General features: G+C 38.0%; 1 protein-coding gene and 1 non-coding gene across 2 annotated transcripts; one reads left to right on the forward strand and one right to left on the reverse strand.

The window, feature by feature from the left end:
• The first annotated feature begins 17961 nt into the window (after positions 1 to 17961).
• LOC114397795 lies at positions 17962 to 18068 on the forward strand. Its single transcript, XR_003663419.1, has one exon. It is a non-coding gene; the product is annotated as a small nucleolar RNA R71 (small nucleolar RNA).
• Positions 18069 to 24230: 6162 nt separating this feature from the next.
• LOC114397120 lies at positions 24231 to 24725 on the reverse strand. Its single transcript, XM_028359235.1, has one exon. It carries the CDS (start codon positions 24723 to 24725, stop codon positions 24231 to 24233), a length of 495 nt encoding a protein of 164 aa, XP_028215036.1.
• Positions 24726 to 27303: the final 2578 nt, after the last annotated feature.

Here is a 27303-nt window from a genome sequence, read left to right on the forward strand (position 1 = left end):
ATTTTTTCTAAGAATATTCTCTTAAGGTCATCCCAGCTCGTGATGGACCTTGGAGCAAGGTAATACAGCCAGTCCTTTGCCACTCCCTCTAAAGAATAAGGAAAAGCCTTCAGAAATATGTGATCCTCTTGGACATCTGGGGGTTTCATGGTGGAGCAGACAATATGAAATTCTTTCAGATGTTTGTGCGGGTCTTCACCTACAAGGCCATGAAACTTTGGAAGCAAATGGATCAGTCCAATTTTAAGAACATATGGGACATCCTCATCAGGGTATTGGATGCACAAGCTTTCGTAGGTGAAATCAGGTGCAGCCATTTCCCTTAGAGTCCTCTCATGGGGTGGAGGTTGTGCCATGTTCTCAGAATGTTCAAAATCAGAATGCTCAAAATTGTAATGCTCAAAATCATGATGTTCAAAATCACCAATAACAGAATGCACATATTCACCAGTAATGGAATGCTCAGGATGATCAAAAGGTATAAAATGATGCCTAACTAATCTATGAAATGTCCTATCTATCTCAGGATCAAAGGGTTGTAAGTCAGATGGATTGCCTCTAGTCATACACTACATTCAACATGCACAACTAGTTGCCTTGTCATGTAAATGAAGGTGTAGGTTTGAACTACAGCTACCCTCAAATGATATCCAAATGACTTGAAATTTTGTGAGCAACCTTATAAAATGATGAGAAGATAGCACACAAAATTTCAAACAAAAATTCGAAGTCTAACTATGGAAGCTAAAAATGGTAGGTTGAGAAAAATAAGTGAATAAAACTTGAAAAATAAAAAACTTTTGACAGAATCACTTTTTTTGGACGATAGAGACCTCAGCCGGCCTATGGCCGGCTTCACGGCCTAGGAAATTTTTTTCTACCCCAAATACATATATAATAATTGCGATTCTGATAACCGGAGCAAAAGTTATGACCATTTGAAGTTTTGACAAAAACAAAATTTGCTACTTTTTTGGAACTTCCAAATCTAACCAAACTAAAGGCTCTAGCTATTTTTCCCACAAAATATAGATTAAAAGAAGTTACCACAAAAAAATTCAGCCAAAAATAACAACCCTAGCTACTAAAACAAAAAATCCCAAATAATTCAGCATGAGTGGTCGCTAAAATCCATCGCTACATGATTTCTACTACTACTCTGTTTTACAGCAAGCAAAAGTGGTCGCTAAGTCCGTCGCAAAACACTATTCACAGCAAAACACCCAAAACTGAAACAGGGGAAGCGCTTAATAGGAAAACTAAAACAGAACATACACTAAACAAAATAACAAGACACTAAACAACACTAACACAGGCACTAACACAACACTAACAATTAAACATAAAATACGAAATAATTAAACACTAACACGACACAAGCTATTATGAACCTTTGGACACTACTCCCGGCAACGGCGCCAAATTTGATCGAGGCCGTACCCGAATCAAATAAACATGAAAATGCAGTAACTAGGAAGTGATCCTAGGTCGTTTCCCAACGAGCAATGATAAATCAAATGTTCATAATATACTTGCAGTAACAGTAACGATTGGAGGGGTTTGTTTGTTTTGTGATTTAAAGAACAGAACAAGTAAACTGGAATACGAAACTAATAATATTTAAAATGGGTTGTTTCCTCTTATTCAGAAGCCATTCTCTTGTCCTGGGTTATGGAGAATTCGTCCCTAACAGTTAACCACCTAATTCAACCCTATTTCAATTTACTAAGCGAAAATCAACTTAGGGTTGTCAATACGTGATTAGGCAACACATACACCAGTTAGCCCTTCGTCCATTAAGCATGAACGCAAGTTAGGCTTAGAGGCAATTAATCAAACACGAAGTGTGCACAAATTAATGTTAACGAATTTGGGTTAACTGGTGAAGGGAAAACTGCCAGGAAGCCACATTATAAACGAAACCTCAAAGAGAGTTGAGCTTCGTCCTCAAAAGGAAACAACACCAGAATATTTAGCCTTCCATAGATTCAAACAGAAAATGTAAATGAAACTAAAAGCAGAAACGTAAGCAAAGCAGAAACGTAAATGAAGGCAGAAGAAGAAACAAGAATGAAATTGTAATTAGAAGCAGAAAATGGAAAATTGCATTACGTGAACAGTAGCATTAGAACAGAAAAACGTAAAAACCATAAACCCTATGCTCTGAATAATAGTCTAACAGAATAGCCTTCCATAAATCCCAAGGCTGCTATTTAAAAAGAGTCACTCAAAGTCACTGGGCCCTATTACAATATTCTGGCCCAAAACGAAATAAACACTGAACCACATAAAATAAAATTGCAATCTCCTAATTAGAAATTAACTAAGGTAAGCGCTGCTTTATTTTCCCTCTTCAAGTCCACAACCAAAATCCAGATTAAGCCCAATGGTTCATTAATTCCTGAAATTAGATTAAAAACATCAAATTAGCTAAATGAGCCCAAATAATAAAACTACCTAATTAATTTGACAATTAAGACTAATCAGTAATTAAAATGATAAAAAAAGGGTTTAAGAAATAGAAGAAAATGATGGCACATCAATCACCCTTCCCCTAGCCTCCTTTTCCGCGTACACTCGGGCAAACTCGTCCGCCACTTTGTGCTCGTGGGCCATGGCTAGATCTAATTCTTCTTGGTACCTGCTGATGATGGCTAACATGTTGGTCTCTGTCTCGCATAAACGCTGAGACAAGCTTCTCTTGGACCTTAGGCAAACCATCAGCTCATCCTTCAAGATCAAATTGTCTACTCGTGATTGGTCCCTTTCCTCTCTTTGGAGCTTAAGCTCGCTGTTACTGCCCCACAGAGCCCCTCGGAATTTGTTCCAGCCATGTTCTTCCCTACGAGCCCTTTTGGTCTCTCGTTCCAAGGCCTTGGTGGTAGCTATATTTACGTCTCTCAGTTCGGCATTCTCCTTTCGGATCTTAAGAGCTGCTGATTTGAACCTTTCTTTGACTGTTTGGGCTTGCTCGAGTTCTACCCTAAGGGCCTGCACCTCTTCATCTTCCTCTGGTGCTTCAACTTCCACCCCTTTAGTGGTTCTCAAACTCGGGAACCAATCCAAACCTTGCATGTGGGCTTTCAACCACTTACGGTAGCCGCCGATGGGCCCGTTGTTATTGCCTCTGAGTTCCTTGTCCTTCTTTTGCACCATCTCCCATGCCTTGCAAACCTTCTGAAGCGCCTCCACGTTGGTGTTATTGAAACCTCATGCAATAATAGGTGCGAGCTCTCCCTCTAGTGGTGCCCCTCTCATAGGGTAGCCAAGTTGTCTTATAGCAAGAATGGGATTGTAACTAATGCAACCCCTTGTCCCCATCAAGGGAACATTTGGAAATACTCCGCACGAAATAAGAACCCCGGTTCTTTCTTCTTTCCATCGGGGGAACCAGTTGGCAAACGCTCCTTCTTTACTTGCTAAGAATTGGTCCCAACTTGCCTCTCTTTTCTCTGTGCATAAACGGTGGCTTTCTAGCGGGCAAGCATGTCTCACCTCTTGGCAGAAGAGGTGTGAAACCAACCATACGTAGAGGGCCAGAGTACAGCAAACAATCCTTGTACTGCTCTTTTCACATCTTCGGTCAAAGGTGTCATATAGATCTGTTGGGATAGCAACAACCGAGCTTTCCTTGCGATCATGAAAGGCGAGAAAAGCGTCGATCGTTGCTAGGTCCACCAACCCATCCACATTTGGAAAGAGGACTCCTCCGAAGATCAAAAGTGCGAGGATGTCTATGAACGGGGCCTATTCGCCTCTACCTGCCAAGATTCTTGCTTTTTCCTCCAAACATTTTCTCGGTACTCCAACCACCTTATTTTCGACTTGCTTTCTGTGGTCTAATTCCTGTGCCGAGATTTGGACTATCTTAGAAATTCTAGCTAAAGAGGGATAGAATCCTGAGAAGAGGTATGGTTTCCTTCCCCCTAGAGGGCATCCTAGGATCTCTTCAAATTCTTCCACCATGGGTGATAGCTGGAAGTCCCCAAAGGTGAAGCACCTCAACGGCTGGTCATAATACTGGGCAAGGGAGGCAATGGCCTCCGTGGAGACTTCAGCCATGGCTAGGTCCTAGATTTTATCGTAAGCTTTGCGAAAAGCTTGTCGTTGGAGCTGACCCATCAACTGCCCTAACTCTTTTAGACTGGTGATTCCCAGGCTCTTGACCTTGACTTGATAGAACCTCTTTTTAAGCGAAGGTGCTTGACTTGATCCCATGTTTTACTAAAGTGAAATAAAACCCAGTGCGAATCAAAACTCCGACATCTATCATGGGTGGAATGGATGAATGCATGAAGAAATGCATAAGACACAGATGCAATTTATGAATACGGGAGCCCGGGAAATTGTCCCCTTCTTAGATACAACATTTGGGCAGCATGGCACCCGACGTATGTATTTGAGAAGGCGACACGGACCCTCCATCGGTTCGACAAAGTGAGGGGATCAAGACGGAATCCATGCATGATGCATATGCGAAGGGCACAATACTGGGATGTACACAGTACGGCAATATCCGCAAACAAATATAAGCAAAGGCATGCATGACATTTAGCACTACATGCATGGCAGTGTTAAAAATGGCATGCAGCGTGTTTGCTCCGTGCCCCTATTTTAGGGACCTACATGGGAGGAAACTAAAAGGGCTTTTAGTAATAATTCCCAAGGTGGTCATATTCTCTTGATGGTCTCTAGAGGTATCATCCCCTTTGAAGAACATATTGCGGCAGTAGGGACTACTAGCAACAATATTTTATCAAATAGAAAAACTCTAGATGAGGGTTCACTGTTATCAAGCAAGTTGGAGACCTAGCATGACCACAGATTCACCTCCACTCCTTATGTTCCCACGGACCCAGGTATAGGGCCCCTTTTCAACTCACCGTGTGTGCAAATAGTGTTGATGTTTGTGTGCATCAAATGAATAAATATTTACCTCATGCACACATTTAAAGAACACACTAAAAGCATCAAAAGTGTTTATATGTACAAGAACATAAGGAAAAAGACAAAGAAAAAGAACAAAAGGGAAGTCATGGTAAGGAAAGCACACTAATTGATTGGCCTAACTTTCTAAAAACAGTCCCCAGTGGAGTCGCCAACTGTTGCAACCTACCCTTCGGCGGGAGGGCGACGCAAGACTCACGGGTGCGTCTTCCAAGAACGGAAAATGCGCAGAGTCGCCACCAACGTTTATTCGAGGAAAACGTTGGAAAAACCAGAAAAGATGTGGTCTACGAACTTTAAGTGTGAAAGGTTCGGGAGTTGTATTTACGCACGGGGTAGGTATTAGCACCCCACGCGTCCGTCACAAGGGACGACAGCCTTTAATCAAGTGTGCAAATATGACTTCAATTTGTTTTATTTTCCCTTTTACGTTTTTTTGTGTTTTTTATGCCTTTTATATTTTTTATCTTTTTGGGGTTGACAAGGGTGTTTCCCTTGCTCCTACGTATTCCCTAATTGTGATAAGGAAATCAGACCTACGTAGTTCTTTGGGAACTAAACATTTGGTTAAGTTGTTTTTATCCTTTTTCGCAAGATATATATTTTGATTGAACAAAAAAAGGTCGTTTTAAGGCGTTGGACCATTAAACGATCTTTCGATTCTTTTGAGAGGAGAGAAAACATTAAGGCATTGGACCATTAATGATCTCTTGTTTTCTTGAAAGAAGTGCCAAAGTTGTGTGTTGGCTTTAGGCTTTCAAAAGTCCACGTTTAACCAATAAAAGCAAAAAAGACCATTTAAGGCATTGGACCTTAAAATGTTTTTTTAGGTGATGACAAAAACTTGATTTGTGAATTGATTTTAGCCTTAGTTTCACTTTGGTTATTAATCAATTCGATCAAGAAAGAAAATCCCAAAGAAAAAACGTCCGATTGATTTTTTTTTTATTATTTTATTCAAAGATATTTTTTTATTATTATTTTATTATTTTGCCTCTTTTTGGTTTTAAACGTGGTTACCGCTTGAAAGATCGGTCGAATTTTATTCTAACAGAGATTAAAAGATATTACAACTCAAATGATCGGTGGAAAATTATTTTATTTTTTGATTAGGTGAAAAAACGATTTAAAAAATGATTAAAGCACGTCAAAATGGGGTACGGAAAGCAAATGAAATAATAATAAAAGCACTTGAAACAAGTGGGGACCACTAAGGGCACTTAGAATGAATTGAAAGGTTCGATTTTGGGAACTTACCAGTTGAAGACTAAAGAACGACGAAGAACGAACGAAGAACGATGAAGAACGGTGGAAAATGTTCACGAAATCGCCCACGGAAACGTCTCGGAAGCGTTACGGAAGCGTCTAGGCTTGGATTTTCTTCACGGAAACAATTTTTCTCACTAATTTTAAGTGAATCTCAGATACCAGGAGGGTCGAACGAATTTGATATGCCCTCTTTACCCTATTTATAGGGGAAAAAAGGGAGGTGGTTGTCGCCTAGCTCGCCCAAGCGAGCTAGGTTGCTTCCATCAGAAGGCACTGCCTTCTGTTGGAACATCCCGGAAGGCCCAAGTGGGCCTGATTGCTATTTGTACACCCCTATTTACTAAATACACCCCTCTTTGCCCCTTTTTTGCTGATTCTTTTTCCGTAATGTTACGAAACTTTACGAATTATGTAACGATACTTGTTTTCTTTCCGTAATGTCATGAAACTTTACAAATTACGCAACCACCCCCTTTTTGACTTCTAGAATGTTACGGAACTTTACGAATTGCGCAATAATGCTTCCTTTCGACTCCCGACATGTCACGGAACTTCACGGATTGCCTAACGATGGGTGTCAAGTTCCTCGAAGTGGTCATGCGAAGGTCGCATCCCACCAAACAGATGGTCCTCGGACGAAATTAGGGTATGACAAATTGGTTTAAAATATCTTCCATCTTGGACAATCTATCTAGCTGAGCTTGTTGTTGTTATGGACACTTATTCGAAGAACCTCCATACGAGTTGTTAGAAGGACCTGCAAAAGAAGTGTTACTTAGACTAGAATATGCATTATTATGAGGTCTTCAGCCATAAGGCTTATTTGAACTTGAGCCCACCCTTATAGCCTTGGTAGCTTCCTTGAATGTTTTGTTGAGGTCTGGCTTGGTTCTGCACATGATGGGCCTCCTCTTCTTGTTGTCCATCACCAGGTGCTAAATTGTGGCCATTCTGATGATTACCACCACAGAAATCACATCTCAAAATTTGTTGAACTTGGTGAGCTTGATGTGTTTTATGTGGTCCACCCTGGTGATATTGCTGAGGAAGTTGGCATATCTGCTTCGTTAAGGCCTCCATTTGTTGCGTCAAGAGTTTGTTTTGTGCTAGAATTGCATTTTGAGTGTCCAACTCCATTATACCTTTTCTTTGAGTTAGAGCTCTATCATGATGACTTTGATAATCACTGGCTCTATGGAGTCAATGATTACAATGGCTTCCTCTGCACTCTTGGACATCATAGTGCCTCCAGCTGAGGCATTAAGGATCATCTTTGTTTGAGGTCTCAAACAACTATAAAAGATATCCAGTTGTGCAACATCATCAAAGTTATGGTTTTGGCACCTCTACAACAAAGCTTTGAATCCACGTCTTACACAGAGGTTCGTCAGATCCTTGGTGTCGCAACCTACCTTTCGGCGGGAGGGCGACGCGAGGGCTCACCGGTGCGTCTTCCAAAGGAGGAAAATGCGCGGAGTCGCCACCAACGTTTATTTGTGGAAAACGTCAGAAAAACCGAAGGAAACCGGTCATGAAGAATATTCCAGATTCGGGAGTTGTATTTACGTTTGAGGAAGGTATTAGCACCTCTCACGTTTGTCCCAAAGGACAACAGCCTTAAATTAGAATTGTGTGAAATTGTGTACCTAAACTTTTATTTCCTTTTTATTTTTGAGGTCGACAAAACCGGGGCTCTTGCTCCTACGTACCCTCCATCTAAGAAGAAATCAGACCTACGTAGTTCTTTCTTAAGGGTGAATCAAGCGATTTCTTTTACTTGGAATGTGGTCTTTTTAAGGCGTTGGACCTTAAAAATGATACATTTTTACTTGGTAAGAAAAAGTAAGGTACTGAACCTTAAAATCCTTTTTAGTGATTTTTTTGTGGACGAGCTTGACTTTGCGACTTGATTTTAGCCTTAGTTTCACTTTAGTTATTAGTCAATTCAATTAATAAAGGGAAATCCCAAAGAGAAACGTCCGATTGATTTTTTTGGTTTATTTTACTAAAAGATATTTTTTTATTATTATATTATTATTTTACCTCTTTTTGGTTTCCAACGTGGTTACGGTATGACCGAACGGTCGGATTTCATTTTAACAGGAATTAACGGATATTACAAATCAAATGATCGGTGGAAATTTATTTTATTTTTTGATTAGGCGAGGAAATGACTTAAGTAAATGACTGAAGCACGTCAAAAGGGGGTACGGAAAGTAAATGAAACGAGAATAAAAGTACACGAAACAAATGACGACCACCACGGGTACATAGAATGAATTGAAAAGTTCGATTTTGGGAACTTACCGGTTGAAGACCGAAGAACGACGAAGAACGAACGACGAATGCCGAAGAACGGTTGAAAATTTTCGCGAAATCACCCACTGAAACGTTACGGAAACGTTACGGAAGTGCCTCGGCTTGGATTTTCTTCACGGAAACAATTTTCTTCACTAATTTCTTCACTGAACCCCTTCCTTCATCACTCCTCCCTCTATTTATAGCAAAATAGGGGAGGAGCTTGCCACCTAGCTTGCCCAAGCGAGCTCAGCTCGCCCAGGAGAGCCAGGTTGCTTCCTCCAGAAGCAACCGCCTTCTGGAGGAAGAATCTGGAAGGCCCAAGTGGGCCTGGTTTCTATTTGCACCCCCTTCTTTACTAAATACACCCCCTTTGCTTTTTTTGGTGATTCTTTTTCCGTAACGTTACGAAACTTTACGAATTTCGTAACGATACTTGTTTTCTTTCCGTAAGGTTACGGAACCTTACGGATCATGTAATTACTCCATTTTTAGCTTTCGAAAAGTTACGGAAACTCACGAATTGTGTAACAATACTTCCTTTTGATTTCCGGCATGTCTTGGAACTTCACGTATTGTGCAACAAAGGGTGCCAAGTACCTTGAAGCGGTCAACCAAAGGTTGCATGCCATCAAACAATAGTCCCCGGACGAAATTAGGGTATGACACTTGGGAAAACATCGCGATGGAGGATTTTGCGTTGATAAATCTTGATGGAGGAAAGAACCTCGCTATGAATTTCTCCTCCACCTCTTCCCAAGTGTTGAGGCTTTTATTTGGATGTGATTGGAGCCATGTTTTTTCCTTACCTGCTACTGAAAATGGAAAAGCTCTGAGGTAGAGAGCTTCATCATCTTCGTTAGAAGCTCCCATAGTACTGCTTAATTCTATGAAGGTAGACAAATGTGTGTATGGATCCTCATGATCAATTCCAGCGAAGCGATGTGAGCCAATTAGACTAAGTAATGTTGGCTTTAATTCCATGATCTTATTGTTGAAAGGAGGAATAACTATGTTGTTGTAATGTTTTGGGCCTTGTTGATAAGCATAGTCACTCAGAGTCCTCCTCGATGGTCTATTTCCTTCTCCTCTTCTTTCAGCCATTTTATTTTCTACAAGTGGCTTATCAGTTGAAAGATAATCAGAAGAAGACTTACTCGGTGTTATAATGGTTGCTTGTTTCTTTTTCTTTCTATTCTTCCTTTCAGTCTTGGTAATTTTCGGATCAAATGGCGTTGTATCCTATGGATTTTTCCCTCGCATAAAGGAAAAAAGAACACACTACAGCAACCCGTAAGCACCAAGGTTAGAGAAAATAAAAGAGAAAATTTATACAAGATCAAAATGAAAGAAATAAATATAGAAGTAAGAAAAAATAAAATAGAGAATTTATACAAAATCAAAAGAAATAATTGCAAAAGAAAAATAGCCTATCAAACTAAAAGTTTAAATCCGAAAGAACTAAGTGGATGACTCAAGTCCCCGACAACGGCGCTAGAAACTTGTTAGACTTTTGGCAAGCGTACTGATCGAGGCCGTACCCGAATCAAATGAACATTAAAATGTAGTAACTAGGAAGTGATCCTAGGTCATTTCCCAACGAGCAATGATAAGCCAAATGTTCATAACAGATAGTAGGAAATAGTAACAAATTGGGGGGGGGGGAGGGGGGGGGTTGTTTGCTTTTGTAAATTAAATAGCTAGTAAAATTGAATTAGAAAAATATCAGAATTAAAATACGTTGCTTCCCCTTGATTCACAAGCAAGTCTCTTATCCTAGGTTGCGAGAATTTATCCTTTATCAGTTTAACCACTTAATCCAACCCTAAATTAAATTACTAAGCGAAATTTAACATAAGGCATTCTTTATGTGATTAAGCAACACATACACCAATTACTCATAAACGATCATTAAGCATGACGTAAATTAAGCGCAGAGACAATTAATCAAGCACTAAGCATGCATGAACTAATAGCAACAAATTTAGATTAATTAGTGAAGAGGAAAAACTGAACAGAGTTTAAAATTAATAATAGAACCTCAAAGAGAACTATGCTTGATCCTCAAGAGAAAGTGTCGCAACCTACCCTTCGGCGGGAGGGCGACGCGTGACTCGCGGGATGCGTGTTCCACGAAAGGAATACGCGCGGAGTCGCCACCAACGTTTATTTGAGGAAAACGTCGGAAAAACCGGAAAAGACGCGATCTACGAACTTTTAAGTGAAAGGTTCGGGAGTGGTATTTACGCGCGGGGAAGGTATTAGCACCCCACACGTCCGTCACAAGGGACGGCAGCCTTTAATCGAATGTGCAAACATGACTTTGATTTTTACGTTCCCTTTTATGTCCTTATATCCTTTATACCCTTTTTATATTTTTTCTCTTTTTGTGGTCGACAAGGGTGTTTCCCTTTGCTCCTACGTATTCCTCAATTTGCGATGAGGAAATCAGACCTACGTAGTTCTTTCGGAACAAAGTGTTTGGTTTAAGTTTGTTTTTTGTCTTTTTTGCAAAATATGTTTTTTATTTGAACAAAAGGTCATTTAAGGTGTTGGACCATTAAACGGTCTTTTGATTTTGAAAGGAGAGAAACGTTAAGGCATTGGACCATTAACGATCTCTTGTTTTTGAAAGGAGAGAAACGTTAAGGCATTTGGACCATTAACGATCTCTTGGGGTGGTCGACAAAAGCGGGGCTTTTGCTCCTACGTATCCTCAATTGCGATGAGGAAATCAGACCTACGTAGTTCTTGCAAAAGCGGTAAAGTCACATGTTGATTTTATGCTTTTGAACGGTCCATGTTAACCGATAAAAGCAAAGAGGACCGTTTAAGGCGTTGGACATTAAAACGGTTTTTAGTGATTTTTCGGAAAAAAAACTTGATTTGTGAGTTGATTTTAGTCTTAGTTTCACTTTGATTATTAATCAATTCATTCAAGGAAACTTCCAAAGAAAAACGTCCGATTGATTTTTTTAATAATTTTATTCAAAGATATTTTGATTATTTTATTATTATTTTTCAAGATATTTTGATTATTTTATTATTATTTTACTTTTTTTGGTTTAACCGAGGTTATAGCGTGAACGATCGGTTAGATTTCGTTTTAACAGTGATTAAACGAGATTACAACACAAATGATCGGTTGAAATTCATTTTATCATTTATTAGACGAGAAAACGGCTTAAATAAATGGTTAAAGCACGTTAAAAACGGAAGAAAAGAAAACTGAAAGTAAACGAAATTAAAGTGAAAGTACACAAAACAAGAAATGAATTGGAAGTCTCGAATTCGAAAACTTACCCGTTGAAGAACGAAGAACGAACGAAGAACGGATGAAGAACGGTGAAGAACGACGAAGAACGATGAAGAATTTCCACAGAATCGCTTACGGAAGCGTTACGAAAGTACTTCGACTTGATTTTTCTTCACGAAAACGTGTTTTTTGCCCAAAATAGCCGAAATGCATAGCCAAAGGGGTCTTGAACATTTTGAAACAACTCCCCCCTCCCCTATTTATAGAAAAAAAAGGAGGTGCTTGCCGCCCAAAGACTTAATGAAGAAGATTTCTAAGCGCACCCGAATTACTAAGTTCACCCCCCTTTTCGTATTTTACGGAAAAGTTACGGAAGCCTTACGGAACTGTTTTCGAATTTGATTTTCATCTTTTTTCTCTTCCCTTTCACCAATGATAAGTGGAATATGCTTACCCAAGGTTTTCGGAAATTTTACGGAAGTATTACGGAAGCCGCGGAAGCCCCGAAAACCATTTTTCAAAAAACGTGGAGGAGCTTGCCGCCCAGTTGCTTCCTCCTTAAGCAACCCAACTTCCAAAATGTTCTGGAAGGGCCTAGATTTGAATTGCTATTTACACCCCTATCTTGATAAGTTCACCCCCCTTACCTTTTTTGGTGATTCTTTTTTCGTAAAGTTACGGAAACTTACGAATCTCATAACGATACTTGTTTTCTTTCCGTAATGTTACAGAACCTTGCGGATTACATAATCATCCCCTTTTTGACTTACGGAATGTTACGAAATCTCACTTAATTATGAAACGATGCTTCCATTTGATTTCCGGTGTGTCACGGAAACTTACGGATTGTGCATCAATATTTTTTGGTTTTCCGGCATGTCCTGGAATTTCACAAATTGCCTAATGATGGGTGCCAAGCACCTCACAAGGACCAAAGAAAGGTCGCATGTCATCAAGCAAAGGTCCCCGGACGAAATTAGGGTATGACAGAAAGCAACGCTGGAGACTTAGCCTTCCATTAATCAATAGAGAATGAACTTATAAATTCAAGAACGAAATTTTATTGCTACTAAAATTGCAAAACAAAAATAATGTCTAAAAGAAGAAAAGCCTAAAACTAAAAACGAAAAATAGGAGAGAGAGAGAGAGAGAGAGAGAGAGAGAAGAGAGGGGGCTAAACTAGAACCTTGGTGCTGTTATATAGTTTTCCAGCCCCAAAGCTTACAAATCTATTTTAAATCCAAGCTCATAAATAAAATCAAATCAAATCTAGATAAGATAAGATCTAGATGAAATAATATCTAGATGAGATCAAATCTAAATAATATCTAGATAAGATAAGATAAGATAAGATCTAATTTTGTAGAATAAAATAGTCTGCCCTCTTCAAGTCCAAGCCCAATTCTGGATTCATGCCCAAGCCCAATACTTCATTAATTCCTGAAATTAGATTAAAAACATCAAATTAGCTTAATGGGCCCAGATAATAAAATTGCCTAATTAATTTGACAATTAAGATTAATCAGTACTTAAAATGGTGCAAAAAGGGTTAAGAAATAGGAGAAAATAATGGCACATCAAAACCCCCCATACTTAGCCTTTTGCACTCCTGGGCAAAATGAAATAAAGAACAAAATCCAAGGATATCAAAGAGAGACAAACAAAACATTTACATATTTCTCAATGAACATCAAGGAATGAAAGGAATGGGTAACATCTAACATGAAGAAATCCAAAGAGTCAAGACATTCGTGAAAATTATCCAAGCAACCCAATCATGGCAAAATAGTTAATCAGCTCAAGAATGAAAAGTGATAAAGTCTCACAAGATATACACTCTATCTCTCAAGTGTTTAGGCTACAATTTACTCTCGAAGCATCCATGAAAACAAACACCACATAGACTTGGCAAAATTCTAAAATTGACAAACACATGCACATGAGGATCAAAAGGTCTTTAAAGGTTGTAATGGGGCCAAGGACAAGGTAGGGAAAAAAATATGGAACAAGTAGTTGAATCCCAAAGGAATAGAGGAGCAATGGGGAATAAGTAGAAATTAAGCACAAGTAGTAAACCCAAACACTCTAATATCAACAAAATCAACCAAGGCTCCCAAATCAAGTCCTCATAACAAGACCTCATTTATTCAACTTCACTTCTTTTCTTCTTCTTTTATTTTCTCTTTTTTTTTTTTAACAGTGCGAATTTGCAGAATTTGCAGCAATTGAAATTTTTTTTCAATTTTTTTTTAATCAGTACGAATTTGAAGATTAAAGCAAGAACTAGGCAATATATATATACATCAAGCATGGCCAAAATAAAACATTAAGCATGGCCAAAAATTATAACTTCCAATTAAACATACCCCCCCCCCTACACTTATTCCCAGCTTATTCCCAAAACAATTCCAAAGTTCCAAAATTCCTTAAGGGTAAGGTGATATCATGGTTTTTCACTTAAGGCTTGTAATGAGCTTCAAAACAAAGAAAGGGGAACATAGGCTCAAAGGGGCTGTCAAAGGAATTAATTCAAGGTAAGTCCATTTGGCTAGAAGCTTATAAGAACAAAATTGCCTAAATCATTTCCAAATATGCATGTGAATTAGGAAGTATCAACAAGAATCAAGCCAAGGCTATTGTGCAAGCAATCAATGGGGCAAAACACACCAAAAGATTATGATGATGGATGGCTCAAATTCTCACAAAGGTAAACTTATCACTTTCAAATTAAGCTTTCAAAACTATCATGACATGTAGAGGAAAAACAAGGATTTCAAATCACAAAATGTCAAGAGACTTTTATTTTCAGAACAATTACCCATTTCTTGAACATATCCTATAATTCAAAGAAAAATATGCAAAGTTGTACATGCAAACAGAATTGACCTAAAATATTAAACTAGAAACCCAACAAAACTAACAAAATTAACAAATTTAACAAAACTAACAAAATTAACAAAACTAACAAAACTAGCAAAACCAAAACCAAAGAACACTCCCCCCCATACTTAAACAACACATTGTCCTCAATGTAGCACAATTAAAAGATTAAAAGCAATTAAACCATCAAATAAAATCGGACAAATGTAATAAAAGTAAAGGAGGAGATAGGAAAAGAAAAACTCCCTAAGTCATGGTGGAAAAGAAGTAAGCTGAAGTAAGGAGATCTTTTCAGCAAGGACAACCCCCAATGTGTAATTGGATGCACTGCACATTAGCTCAAATGGGGTTATCCAATCAGGTGCCTCCTTTTGCAACAAGTTGGATAGTGGAAGGGCTACTTTGCTAAAATCTCTTATAAAGTACATGTAGAATCCTGCATGACCAAGAAAAGATCGCACCTCTCGCACGCAAGAGGGGTAAGGCAATTGTGAAATAACAAAAATTTTTGCAGGATCTACTTCAATGCCCTTTTTGGAAATAATGTGGCCTAAAACTATACCTTGCTCAACCATAAAATGACATTTTTCAAAATTTAGAACAAGGTTAGTTTCGGTGCATCTATTCAAAACCTTTTCTAGATTATCCAAACAAATATCAAAAGAGGATCCATATACAGTGAAATCATCCATAAACACCTCTATGCAATTTTCTAAAAAATCACTAAAAATACTAATCATGCACCGCTGGAAGGTACTAGGGGCATTGCACATGCCGAAAGGCATCCTCCTATAGGCAAAAGTGACGAGGGGCAGGTGAATGTGGTCTTTTCCTGATCCTCAGGAGCAATAGTGATTTGCATATAACCAGAAAAACCATCAAGGAAACATTAGTGAGATTTACCTGTCAGGCGTTCAAGCATCTGGTCAATGAATGGCAGGGGAAAATGGTCCTTTTTGGTAACCTGGTTCATCCTCCTATAGTCGATGCAGACTCTCCAACTATTCTGCACCCGAGTAGGAATCAACTCCTCCTTCTCCATTTTTATCACGGTGAGGCCGGTTTTCTTCGGGACTACCTGGATGGGACTTACCCATTGGCTGTCGGAGATAGGATAAATGATTCCAGCTTGCAAAAGCTTGGTTACCTCCTTCTTCACTACATCAAGAATCATCGGGTTGAGTATTCTCTGTGGCTGTCTTACTGGTTTAGCCCCATCCTCTAAATTTATTCGATGCATACATGTGGATGGGCTAATACCAGGAAAGTCCACCAGGGTCCAGCCTATAGTCTTCTTATGCTTCTTGAGAACTGATAACAGCTTTTCCTTTTGCTCATCAGCAGGGGAGGCATATATAATTACTGGGAAACTTTTGCTATCATCCAAATAAGCATATTTTAAATTTGATGGTAGAGGCTTCAATTCTGGTGTGGGCGGCTGGATAATGGTAGAAAGAGATGGTTTCTCAGCCTGTACCTCATAAAGAAAGTCAAAGGTATATGTACTTCTTGAAACATGGTTAGTTCTATCTGACTCTAGAAAATCAATCTCAAGGGGTAAAACATCACCAGACATGTAATCAATATCAAATTCAGATTCATTCTCAGCATCAAATTCAGACATATGATCAAGTACAAATTCAGATTCAATGCATGAAGAGTGACAGGCATGCAGATTAGAATGAAGATCAGTCATGTATTCATCAACAATATGGTCAATTATTTCAACACGAAATGCAGAAAGATCTTCAGATGGGTGTTTCATAGCATCAAGAATATTAAAATGAACAGTTATATCACTAAACTCCATAGATAGTGTGTCTACATATACATCTATCTTAGTTCTAGCAGTTTTCATAAAAGGTCTGCCTAGAATGATGGGAACTGATCCTCTAGAAAATCCCTCCTCCATATTCAAAATATAAAAATCAACAGGGAAAATCAGTTCACCAACTCTAATTAAGACATCCTCTATGAAACCAGCAGGATAGGCAACACTTCTATTAGCTAAATGAATTACCACATCAGTTGACTGCAAAGGACCAAGAGATAGAGAATTAAAAATAGACAAAGGCATAACACTAACAGAAGCTCCTAAATCTAGCATGGCATTGTCAAACTTACTGTTCCCAATAATACAATGTATGTTGAATGTACCTAGATCTTTACATTTTTTAGGGATTTGGGGAACAAATTTACCAATCAATGCGGAGACATTTCTGCCCATGCTAATTCTTTCACTTCCTTTAAGCTTCCGCTTATTAGTGCACAGCTCCTTCAAGAATTTAGCATATCTTGGAATTTGCTTTATTGCATCTAGCAGAGGTGTGTTTAATTCTACTTTTCTAAATGTTTCCAAGATCTCCTTCTCTGTCTCTTCCATTTTTTTGTTGGAATTGCTCTTGGAGGGAATGGAAGAAGGATATGCTGCTTCTCTTTAGGGTCACCTGCATAGAAATTGTTAGGTAACTTACTCTTGACATTTTTGTCATCATCTTTTTCTGGAGCAGAGTGAGGTTAGGCAGGTTCATTTGTTGGTTGAGGTTCTTGACACTGCTTTCCTGATCTCAATGTAATGGCAATCACATTTTTGGGATTCTGGACAAATTGAGAAGGTAATCTGTCAGAATTCTAGGACTGTTGTTGATTTAACTGTGTAGCCAATTGTCCCATCTGATTAGTTAAGCTCTGAATGGAGGCTCTGGTCTCTTGCTGAAACTGCATGTTTTGCATAGTCATTTACCTCACAAGTTCTTCAAGGGAAGGTTGCGGAGGGGCCTCAACTGTTTGTTGTTTCTGGGGCTATTGTTGTTGCTGTTGTTGTGAAGGATTCGACCATCTAAGGTTAGGATGATTCCTCCACCCGGGGTTGTACCTGTTGAGGAGGTCTATTGTAGATGTTTGTAGCATAAGCTTCAGGCTGTTCAATTGCTTCAGATTGTTACACAGAAGGGCAAACGTCTATGTGGTGGTCGGCAGAGGAGCATAAACCACAGAATCTGGTGACAGGTGCAGATTTTTTATTCATGGCCAGTTGGGTTACCAAGTTAACCAAGGCATCTAGTTTACCTTCAAGCTTCTTAGTCTCAGCTGATGAAGATGAATTTGTGGCTACTTCATGCACTCCTCTAAGAACAATAACATCATTTCTTGCACTGAATTGTTGGGAGTTGGAAGCCATCTTCTCAATCAAATTCCTAACTTCATCAGGGGTCATATCACCAAGAGCTCCACCACTGGCAGCATCAATCATACTCCTCTCCATGTTGCTAAGTCCCTCATAGAAATATTGAAGAAAGAGTTGCTCAAAAATCTGGTGGTGAGGGCAGCTTGCACACAATTTCTTGAATCTTTCCCAGTACTCATATAAGCTTTCTCCACTAAGTTGCCTGATGCCTGAAATGTCTTTTTTGATGGCAGTGGTCCTAGATGCAGGGAAGAATTTCTCCAAGTACACCCTCTTAAGGTCATCCCAGCTGAAAATGGACTTGGGAGCAAGGTAGTATAGCCAATCTTTTGCCACTCCCTCCACAGAATGAGGAAAAGCCTTTAGAAAGATATGATCTTCTTGGACATCCGGGGGCTTCATGGTGAAACAAACAATATGGAACTCCTTAAGATGCTTATAAGGATCTTCACCTGCAAGACCATGAAACTTGGGCAGCAAATGTATTACTCCAGTCTTGAGAACATATGGAACACCCTCATCAGGATATTGAATGCACAAGCTTTCATAAGTGAAATCAGGTGCAGTCATCTCCCTAAGAGTCCTCTCACGAGGTGGAGGTTGAGCCATGTTCTCAGTATAAAAATTAGTAGCGGAATGTTCAAAATCAGAATATTTAGAATCACCCTCAACAGAATGCTCAAAATGCTCAAAATGCACAGAATGACCAGGATGCACACTATGCCTAACAAATCTATGAAAGGTTCTATCTATTTCAGGATCAAAGGGTTGTAAATCACTTGGATTGCCCCTAGTCATGCACTATATGCAGCAAATAATGTGTTTCTCAACAAGCGCCTAACAAGGGGGTAAAACTACAACTATACTCAAACGATATCAAAATAAGTTGAAATTTTGTGAGGAACACCCTAAAATCATGAAACGATAGCACAAAAAATTTCAAACAAAATTTCAAAGTCTAACTATGGAAACGGCCTAAGGAAAGTTTAGAAAAATAAAACAATAAAACTTGAAAAAAAAAACTTAGTGAACAGGCGATTATGGCTAGTTAGAGACCTCAACCAAGCTTCTCTGGGTTGCCATAGTATGAGAAATTTTTTTCTACCCCAAATGCATATAAAATAATAGTCGTTCGGATACCCAGAGCAAAAGTTATGGTCGTTTTAAGTTTTGCTAAAAATAAGTTCTCATTTTTTTGAATCTCTCAAATCCAGCCACACCAAGTGTTCCTGGTATTTTTCACACAAAATATGGGTCAAAATAACCTACCACACAAAAATTCAGCCAAAAATAACAACCCTAACTATAAAAAAAAATCGCCAATTAAATTGTCAACAGCCATCGCTAATTCAATCGCTAATGTAATGTTGTGTGAACAGTAACACAGAATCAGTCTCTAATTCCGTCACTAAGCACTATTCACAGCAAAACATAAAACTGAAATAGGAAAAGCACTGAACAAGGGGTACTACAAAACTGCAAAACAGAACATCAAATAAAACAGAACAACGCACTAACACAATATACTAATACAACACGAACACACTAAACAAAAGAAGTAAACATAAAACAACTAAACATAAAACATGAATCACTAGCTATTATGAACCTTTGGACCACTGCTCCCCGGCAACGGCGCCAAATTTGATCAAAGCCGTACCCGAATCAAATAAACATTAAAATGTAGTAACTAGGAAGTGATCCTAGGTCATTTCCCAACGAGCAATGATAAACCAAATGTTCATAACAGATAGTAGGAAATAGTAACAAATTGGGGGGGGGGGGGGTTGTTTGCTTTTGTAAATTAAATAGCGAGTAAAATTGAATTAGAAAAATATCAGAATTAAAATATGTTGTTTCCCCTTGATTCACAAGCAAGTCTTTTATCCTAGGTTGCGAGAATTTATCCTTTATCAGTTTAACCACTTAATCCAACCCTAAATTAAATTACTAAGCGAAATTTAACATAAGGCATTCATTATGTGATTAAGCAACACATACACCAATTACTCATAAACGATCATTAAGCATGAATGTAAATTAAGCGCAGAGACAATTAATCAAGCACTAAGCATGCATGAATTAATAGCAACAAATTTAGAGTAATTAGTGAAGATGAAAAACTGAACAGAATTTAACATTAATAATAGAACCTCAAAGAGAACTGTGCTTGATCCTCAAGAGAAAGCAACGCTGGAGACTTAGCCTTCCATTAATCAATAGAGAATGAACTTATAAATTGAAGAACGGAATTTTATTGCTACTGGAATTTCAAAACAAAAATAATGTCTAAAAGAAGAAAAGCCTAAAACTAAAAATGAAAAATATGAGAGAGAGAAGAGAGGGGGCTAAACTAGAACCTTGGTGCTGTTATATAGTTTTCCAGCCCCAAAGCTTACAAATCTGTTTTAAATCCAAGCTCATAAATAAAATAAAATCAAATCAAATCTAGATAAGATAAGATAAGATTAAGATGAAATAATATCTAGATGAGATCAAATCTAAATAATATCAAGATAAGATAAGATAAGATCTAATTTTGTAGAATAAAATAGTCTGCCCTCTTCAAGGCCAAGCCCAATTCTGGATTCAAGCCCAAGCCCAATTCTGGATTCAAGCCCAATGCTTCATTAATTCCTGAAATTAGATTAAAAACATCAAATTAGCTTAATGGGCCCAAATAATATAACTGCCTAATTAATTTGACAATTAAGACTAATCAGTACTTAAAATGGTGCAAAAAGGGTTAAGAAATAGGAGAAAATAATGGCACATCACGCACCAATTGTCATTGTAGGTTTCACATTTATAAAAGAGTTTGTCTCCATGGACTCAAGTTTACTTAATTCATTCAGATACAAGTTATCAGTTCAATAGTTATGTACAAATTTAATCGAATGTCATTTGTTTTGGTTTGATTAACTAAATACAACTTAAAGTAAAAGAATAGTAAAAATAATGGAATCACGTGAATAGCGGAAATACGGAAACACAGAAATACGGAATTCAGTGCATCATAAATATGTAAATTACGAAAACGACTTAAATTAATTCAAGTAAACATAGGATTGGATTCCATTGTTCATACCCTTAGCATCCTAATAAGATTAACATCTATGAATCGTTTTCCAATATTACTAATGCACACATTAAGTTATCCCAAGTCGATCCCTCGCACTTGGAACCTAAGAATATTTACTAAATATCGATCACTCGCATATGCAGTAAATACCCCAGCATTACAATTATATTCTCATGCTTTTTGCATTAAAAATTTTATGCTCAATTCCTAGCAACGTAACGTAAAGAGTAAAATCATTTGGTTCAAATTCTAAGATTACTTTCTAGTCTCACTTAAAATCCAATTTCATGACACTAGTGATCAAATAGAATCAAGCATTATGAGTAGAATGAAATTACCAATAATGAGTAGAAAAGATTCATACATATATAATATCAAAAGGGATACATAAGGGTACAAAGATTACATCCAATCCTTAATAAAAACTAACCGATCATTGTGCAGAGCACAAGGCTAACAAGAGAAATGATGAAGGAAGTGATCCATGATCGCAACTCTGCAGCGCCTCGGCTCCACTTTTCCTTTTCTCCTTCTTCTTCTGCATGTTTCTCTAGTATTTGCTTCAGCTAGATTCCCCTTCCCTTCAACAATGCATGGCTATTTATAGAAAACAACCAAGGAGAGCAGGGAAATTCACCCAGGCAAGCTGCAGCTCGCCCAGGCGAATTATGGCTTAATGGTGAAGGCATCCACTCACCAAAATTTGGCACTTATCAGTTCTATAGAGAATGATCAAGTTGTGAAGGTTTAATCAATGTCATTAGAGTTAGTTCAATCGAATTAATCCCTAAATTCATTGAGATCGCAAATTAGGTTGGAATATCATCTAAACAATCTGTGATTAAAGTCAAAGTTAGGAAATCAATTCCTAAAATAATTTGTTTTCAATCCTAAGCATATTCATAATCATGAAAATTGAAATTAGGATTGATGAAAAAGATGAACATTCACACAGAGTAGAAATACTAAACCAGAACTCAAATTTAGACTTACTTGGAGTGGATCCTTGGATTGATTAAGTGTCTAACCTTCTATGATCATCATCAATTGAAGACCAACGAAATTTATGCAAGAAAAAGGAAGAATATAAGTGAAAAGAGGGAAAAGAATGAAGAATGGTTGAGAGAAAAAGAGAGAGCAGATTTTGCTCCTAAAACTAGGACTACAAGTAACTAAATATGTTTTTGTACAAAATGAACTAGCTAACTAACTAAATTCCACTAATATATAGAGTTACTACTCAGAAGGAAAGGATGGGACTTGATTAGGCCCATCTAGTCTACCTAATTAAACTAATTACACAAAGCAAAGCCCAAATTCGCAGCTCAATTATTTAAGTACAGAGGCTCTAACTTTCATGCCCAATTTGACCCTTGAAATGGCAGAAATGGCCCAATAGTATTTCTGACAAAATTAAATATATTTTTCTTATCTTTCCAGGGACTACTCACATGCTCCATTTGAAGTTCTGTAATGTCCTATAGGCCCTACACAAGGCATATAGTTCAAGTAAGCACAAAATTCCAAAAATAAGCCATGATTATCAATTAAGCTCAATCATTTGCCTAATACCAAAAATGAGTTAAGGTGGGAAAATTGGAGTCAAAGAGAATTCAAATAAGCTAAGAAGAATAGAAAATACTAAACTATAAATTCTCAATCAAATTCCCCCACACTTTATCTTTTGCACTCTTGGGCAAAACTAAAAGAAAGACTAAGAAAAAAAATCAAACTAAAAAAAAATAAGCACAACTAAAAGAAAGGTATAAACAAGGCACACACATTTTTCAATGGATCCTAAAAATGCACAAAAATGTGAGAGATTGAAAATGGAAGAATGGTCTTAAGATAACTAGCAATCCATGAACACATGATCACAAAATGCAAAGTGGACAGGTAGTCAAGTCAAAATTAAGAATGTACCATGGTGATAGAAATCTCTCAAAGAACAACACTCAACCTTATCAAATGTGTATGGGTTTGTGTTTACACTCAAGCACCACATGTAACTAGCACATCCAAATTTTGACAAGACTCTAATCCATTCAACTTGAAATACACATGCATCAAAAGATCAAAAGGACTTTTATTGGTTTATAATGTATGGCTTAAGTGAGGGTGGATATGAGAAGAATATTTAGGCTAAGACTAAGGGGGAAAAGGGGGAATGGGGAGTAAGCCATCAAGTAAAAGGAGGGTTAGAAGAAAAAACAAAGTGGAGAACAACAAAATTAAAATAACAAGAACTTACAAGAATGAAAATGAACCACAACACATTTTTCTTCTTCTTCTTTTCTTTGTTTGTACAATTTTTTTTCTTTTTGAACTTTTGTTTATTTTACTCCCATTTTTTTCAATTGTTTTCTTTTTTATTTTGTTTTCTTTTTTTTCTCTTCACCAAGTCACAAGAAAATGAAATGACAAAAACAAAGAAACTTTCATAAAACAAAGTGCAAATCCTCCACACTTGTTTGAAACCCAATCCCAAAACAATTCCAAAGCCCCTTTTCTCCCTAAAGTTTAGGACAACATGGTTTTCCACTTTTTGGCTTGTAATGAGCTACACAATGAAATGAGTTAAAGGCTCAAAGAGAGTGACGATGGATATCAATGCAAGGTAGACTTATTTGGCTAGTGGCTAAAAGAAAGAAGGCCTAAATCATCTCAATCAATGCATGTGTAACAAGGAATGACAAAAGAGGCAAGGCAAAACCTAGAGTAATCTATCACAATGGTGAACTCACACATGAAAGAGCATGAATGGAATAATGTAATCCATCCACAAAATCCCAAAACTCACAAGGCATCATTCTATCCACAATTGCAACAATGGTTCACATCAAGCATGAAACCTCTCAACTAAAAATGATACATCTCTCACAATTTATACAAGTTAGAAATCCTATGTAAAAGTGCCTCAATTCAACAAAAACATTAGAAAACAGAAACTGCAAATTCTTTCCTTTTTTATTTTCTGTATGTAAAAAATAGTAAAACAACGAAACAAAATAAATACAACAAGACAAAAAATAGAAAACAACAACAAAAAAGAAACAACATACAACTACAGAAAAATAGACATAACAAAATATAGCTAAGCAGAAACAGAAAATAGATACACACACAAAAACTGAAACAAAATACAAAAACACAAATAACAACAAAAACAGTAAAAACAGAAAACAACAATTGTTTTCTAAACCCTCCCCCCACACTTGAAATGCACATTGTCCTCAATGCGAGCATGTAATGAAATGCAAACAAAGAGACAATATATAAAAGAAAAGGGAAGGAAACTCTTCAAGTGTCATTCAAGGCACATCATCACATAAAATTGGCAAGACCAAAGAGAGGTCCTCCATAAACTCCTCCTCCACTTGGGGGCTCTCATGAAAAAGCTTGAGTTGGTGACTGTTTACTTTGAAAACTTTGTCGGTAACCTCATTTTTAATCTCAACTGCACCATGGGGAAAAACATTAGTAATAACAAAAGGACCATCCCATCTAGATCGAAGTTTACCAGAAATAAGCTTGAGGCGAGAGTTAAACAATAGCACTTTTTGGCCAATATGGAACTCCTTCCTAAGAATCCTAGAGTCATGAAATCTCTTAACTTTCTCCTTGTAACTCTTGGAGTTCTCATAGGCTTCTAAGTAGATCTCCTCAAGTTCTTGCAATTGAAGCTTCCTTTTCATACTCGCTTCATCAAATGCCATGTTACAACCCTTCACCACCCAATAAGCATGGTGCTCAATCTCCACCAAAAGGTGGCATGCCTTACCAAAAACCACCCTATAGGGAGACATCCCCAAACGTGTTCGGTAAGCGGTTCTATGGGCCCATAGACCATCCTAAAGTAGCTTGCTCAAATCCTTCCTGTTGGGTTGCACTACATTCTGCAACACTTGCTTGATCTCTCTATTAAAAACCTTCGCTCTGGTTTTACCATCAAGCTTCTTCAACAAGTACCTCAAAGCTGCTTGGTCAGTAAAGACAATAATACGAGAGCAAAGCAAATAAGATCTGAATTTATCTAATGCAAAAAATAGCTAAAAGCTCCTTTTCGATGGTGGTGTAGTTGACTTGGGTTGCATCAAGAGTGTGTAAGGAATAAGCAATGACATGTGATACTCTATCAACTCTCTATGACAAAACATCCCCAAGTGCATAATTGGAGGCATCTCACATGAGCCCAAATGGAAGCTCCCAATCTGGTGGCTGCATGATGGGAGAGGTGGTAAGCCTCTTATTCAACTCCTCAAATGCCTCTTTACCAGGCTGGTCAAGCACAAAATCTACGTCCTTCTGAAGAATATTGGACAATGGCAAGGCAATCTCGCTAAAATCCTGGATGAATCTCCTATAAAAACCTACATGTCCAAGAAAAGAATGTACTTCCTACATAGACGTGGGGTAAGGAAGAGAAGTAATAACATCAATCTTGGCCTTATCGACCTTAATACCTCTACTTGAAACCAAATTCCCTAAGACTATACCTTCATGGACAATAAAATGACATTTTTCAAAGTCAAGAACAAGGTTTGTCTCAATGCATCGGTTAAGAACTCTAGAGAGGCTATCCAAACATACATCAAAGGAAAAACCATAAACAATAAAATCATCCATAAAAACCTCCATGCAACTCTCTAATAAATCAAAAAAGATACTCATCATGCACCGTCGGAAGGTGCCAGCAGCGTTGCATAGGCCAAAAGGCATCCTGGTGAAGGCAAATGTGTTGAATGGACAGGTGAATATGGTCTTGTGCTAGTCCTTCGATGCAATATGAATCTACATGTAACCTAAAAAATCATCAAGAAAGCAATAATGTGATTTACCTGCCAACCTCTCCAAAACCTGATCAATGAATGAGAGAGGGAAGTGATTCTTGTGAGTTGCCTGGTTCAATGCAAACTCGCCAACTATTGGCCACTTTAGTGGATATCAACTCATTATCCCGGTTCCTCACAACAGTGATGCTCGGCTTCTTAGGGACCACTTGGATAGGTGAAACCCAAGTGCTATCTGAAATGGGATAAATGATCCCTGCAACTAGTAGCTTCATCACCTCCTTCTTCACCACATCAACAATGGTGGGATTCAACCTCTTTTGTGGCTGCCTTACAGGCCTGGAATTATCCTTCAAGAGTATCTGATGCATGCATAAGGAAGGATTTATTCCAGGAAGGTCAACAAGTGTCCACCCAATGCCTTTTTGTGGCCTCTCAAAACATGCAGCAACTTATCCTTTTGCTCAAGTGAAAAGCTACTAGATATGATGAATGGAAGCTTTTGAGCATCATCTAAATAGGCATATCTAAGGTGCTCAGGTAGTGGTTTCAGGTCCAAGGAAGGTGGCCAAATAGTGGAAGGCAAGGGAAGGTTGACGGTTGGTGGAAGAGAAATAGGAGGATCAGAACCTGCACCTGCATCACAATCAGAGTGAATTGTAGAGTAAATCTCTATACAAATACTACATACAGTAGCAGACTCGTCAAAGTCATCACAGGTACAATAAAATGAACCAAGATGAAAGTCATAAAAATCAGAAAAATCAGAAAGTAAATTTGTACAAATATCTACACTATCTACTGCATCATCAATGATATCTAAAAGGAAAATAGAATGCACATCTGCAGGATGTCTCATGGCCTCAAAAATATTGAAATGCACAACATCATCACCAAACTCCATGGAAAGAGTTCATGCATGCACATCAATTTTGGTCCTGGCTGTCATCAAGAAAGGTCTTCCTAGGATCAATGTGGACCCATGGTTGGAAGACTCATTCTCCATATCCAAAATGTAAAAATCTGCTGGAAAAATCAGATCCTTAACTCGCCCCAACACATCTTCAATGACTCCAAGTGGAATCGCAACATTCCATTTGGCTAGATGGATGACAACCAGTGGATTTTAAATCACCAAAATGTAGTGATCTATAAACTGATGTGAGCATGACATTAATTAAGACTCCAAGGTCAAGCATGGCACCTACAAAAGTGCAATCTCCAATGGTACAAGGGACAGTAAAAGTGCCAGGATCTTTGAACTTCGGTGGCAAGGTGGATGGTGGAATGGCAGCAACACTTTTGCTCTGTATAAATGCAGAAACATTTCTACCCATCTTCACATGCTCATTTCCTTTCAACTTTCTCTTATGAGTGCACAAATCCTTCAAGAACTTTGGATATTTTGGAATTTGTTCGATGGCATCCAAGAGGGGAATATTGACTTCCACCCTCCTGAAAGTCTCAAGAATATCATAATCAAGCTCCACTTTCTTTGCAAGAATGGATCTAGAAGGAAAAGGTAGAGGAATCTGTTTTGGTGCAGAATATGTTTTGGCACTAGCATCAATTTTGGCACCAGCATCTATTAGCA

The sequence above is a fragment of the Glycine soja genome, chromosome 18 (genome assembly GCF_004193775.1).
Source record: "Glycine soja cultivar W05 chromosome 18, ASM419377v2, whole genome shotgun sequence".
NCBI lineage: Eukaryota > Viridiplantae > Streptophyta > Magnoliopsida > Fabales > Fabaceae > Glycine > Glycine soja.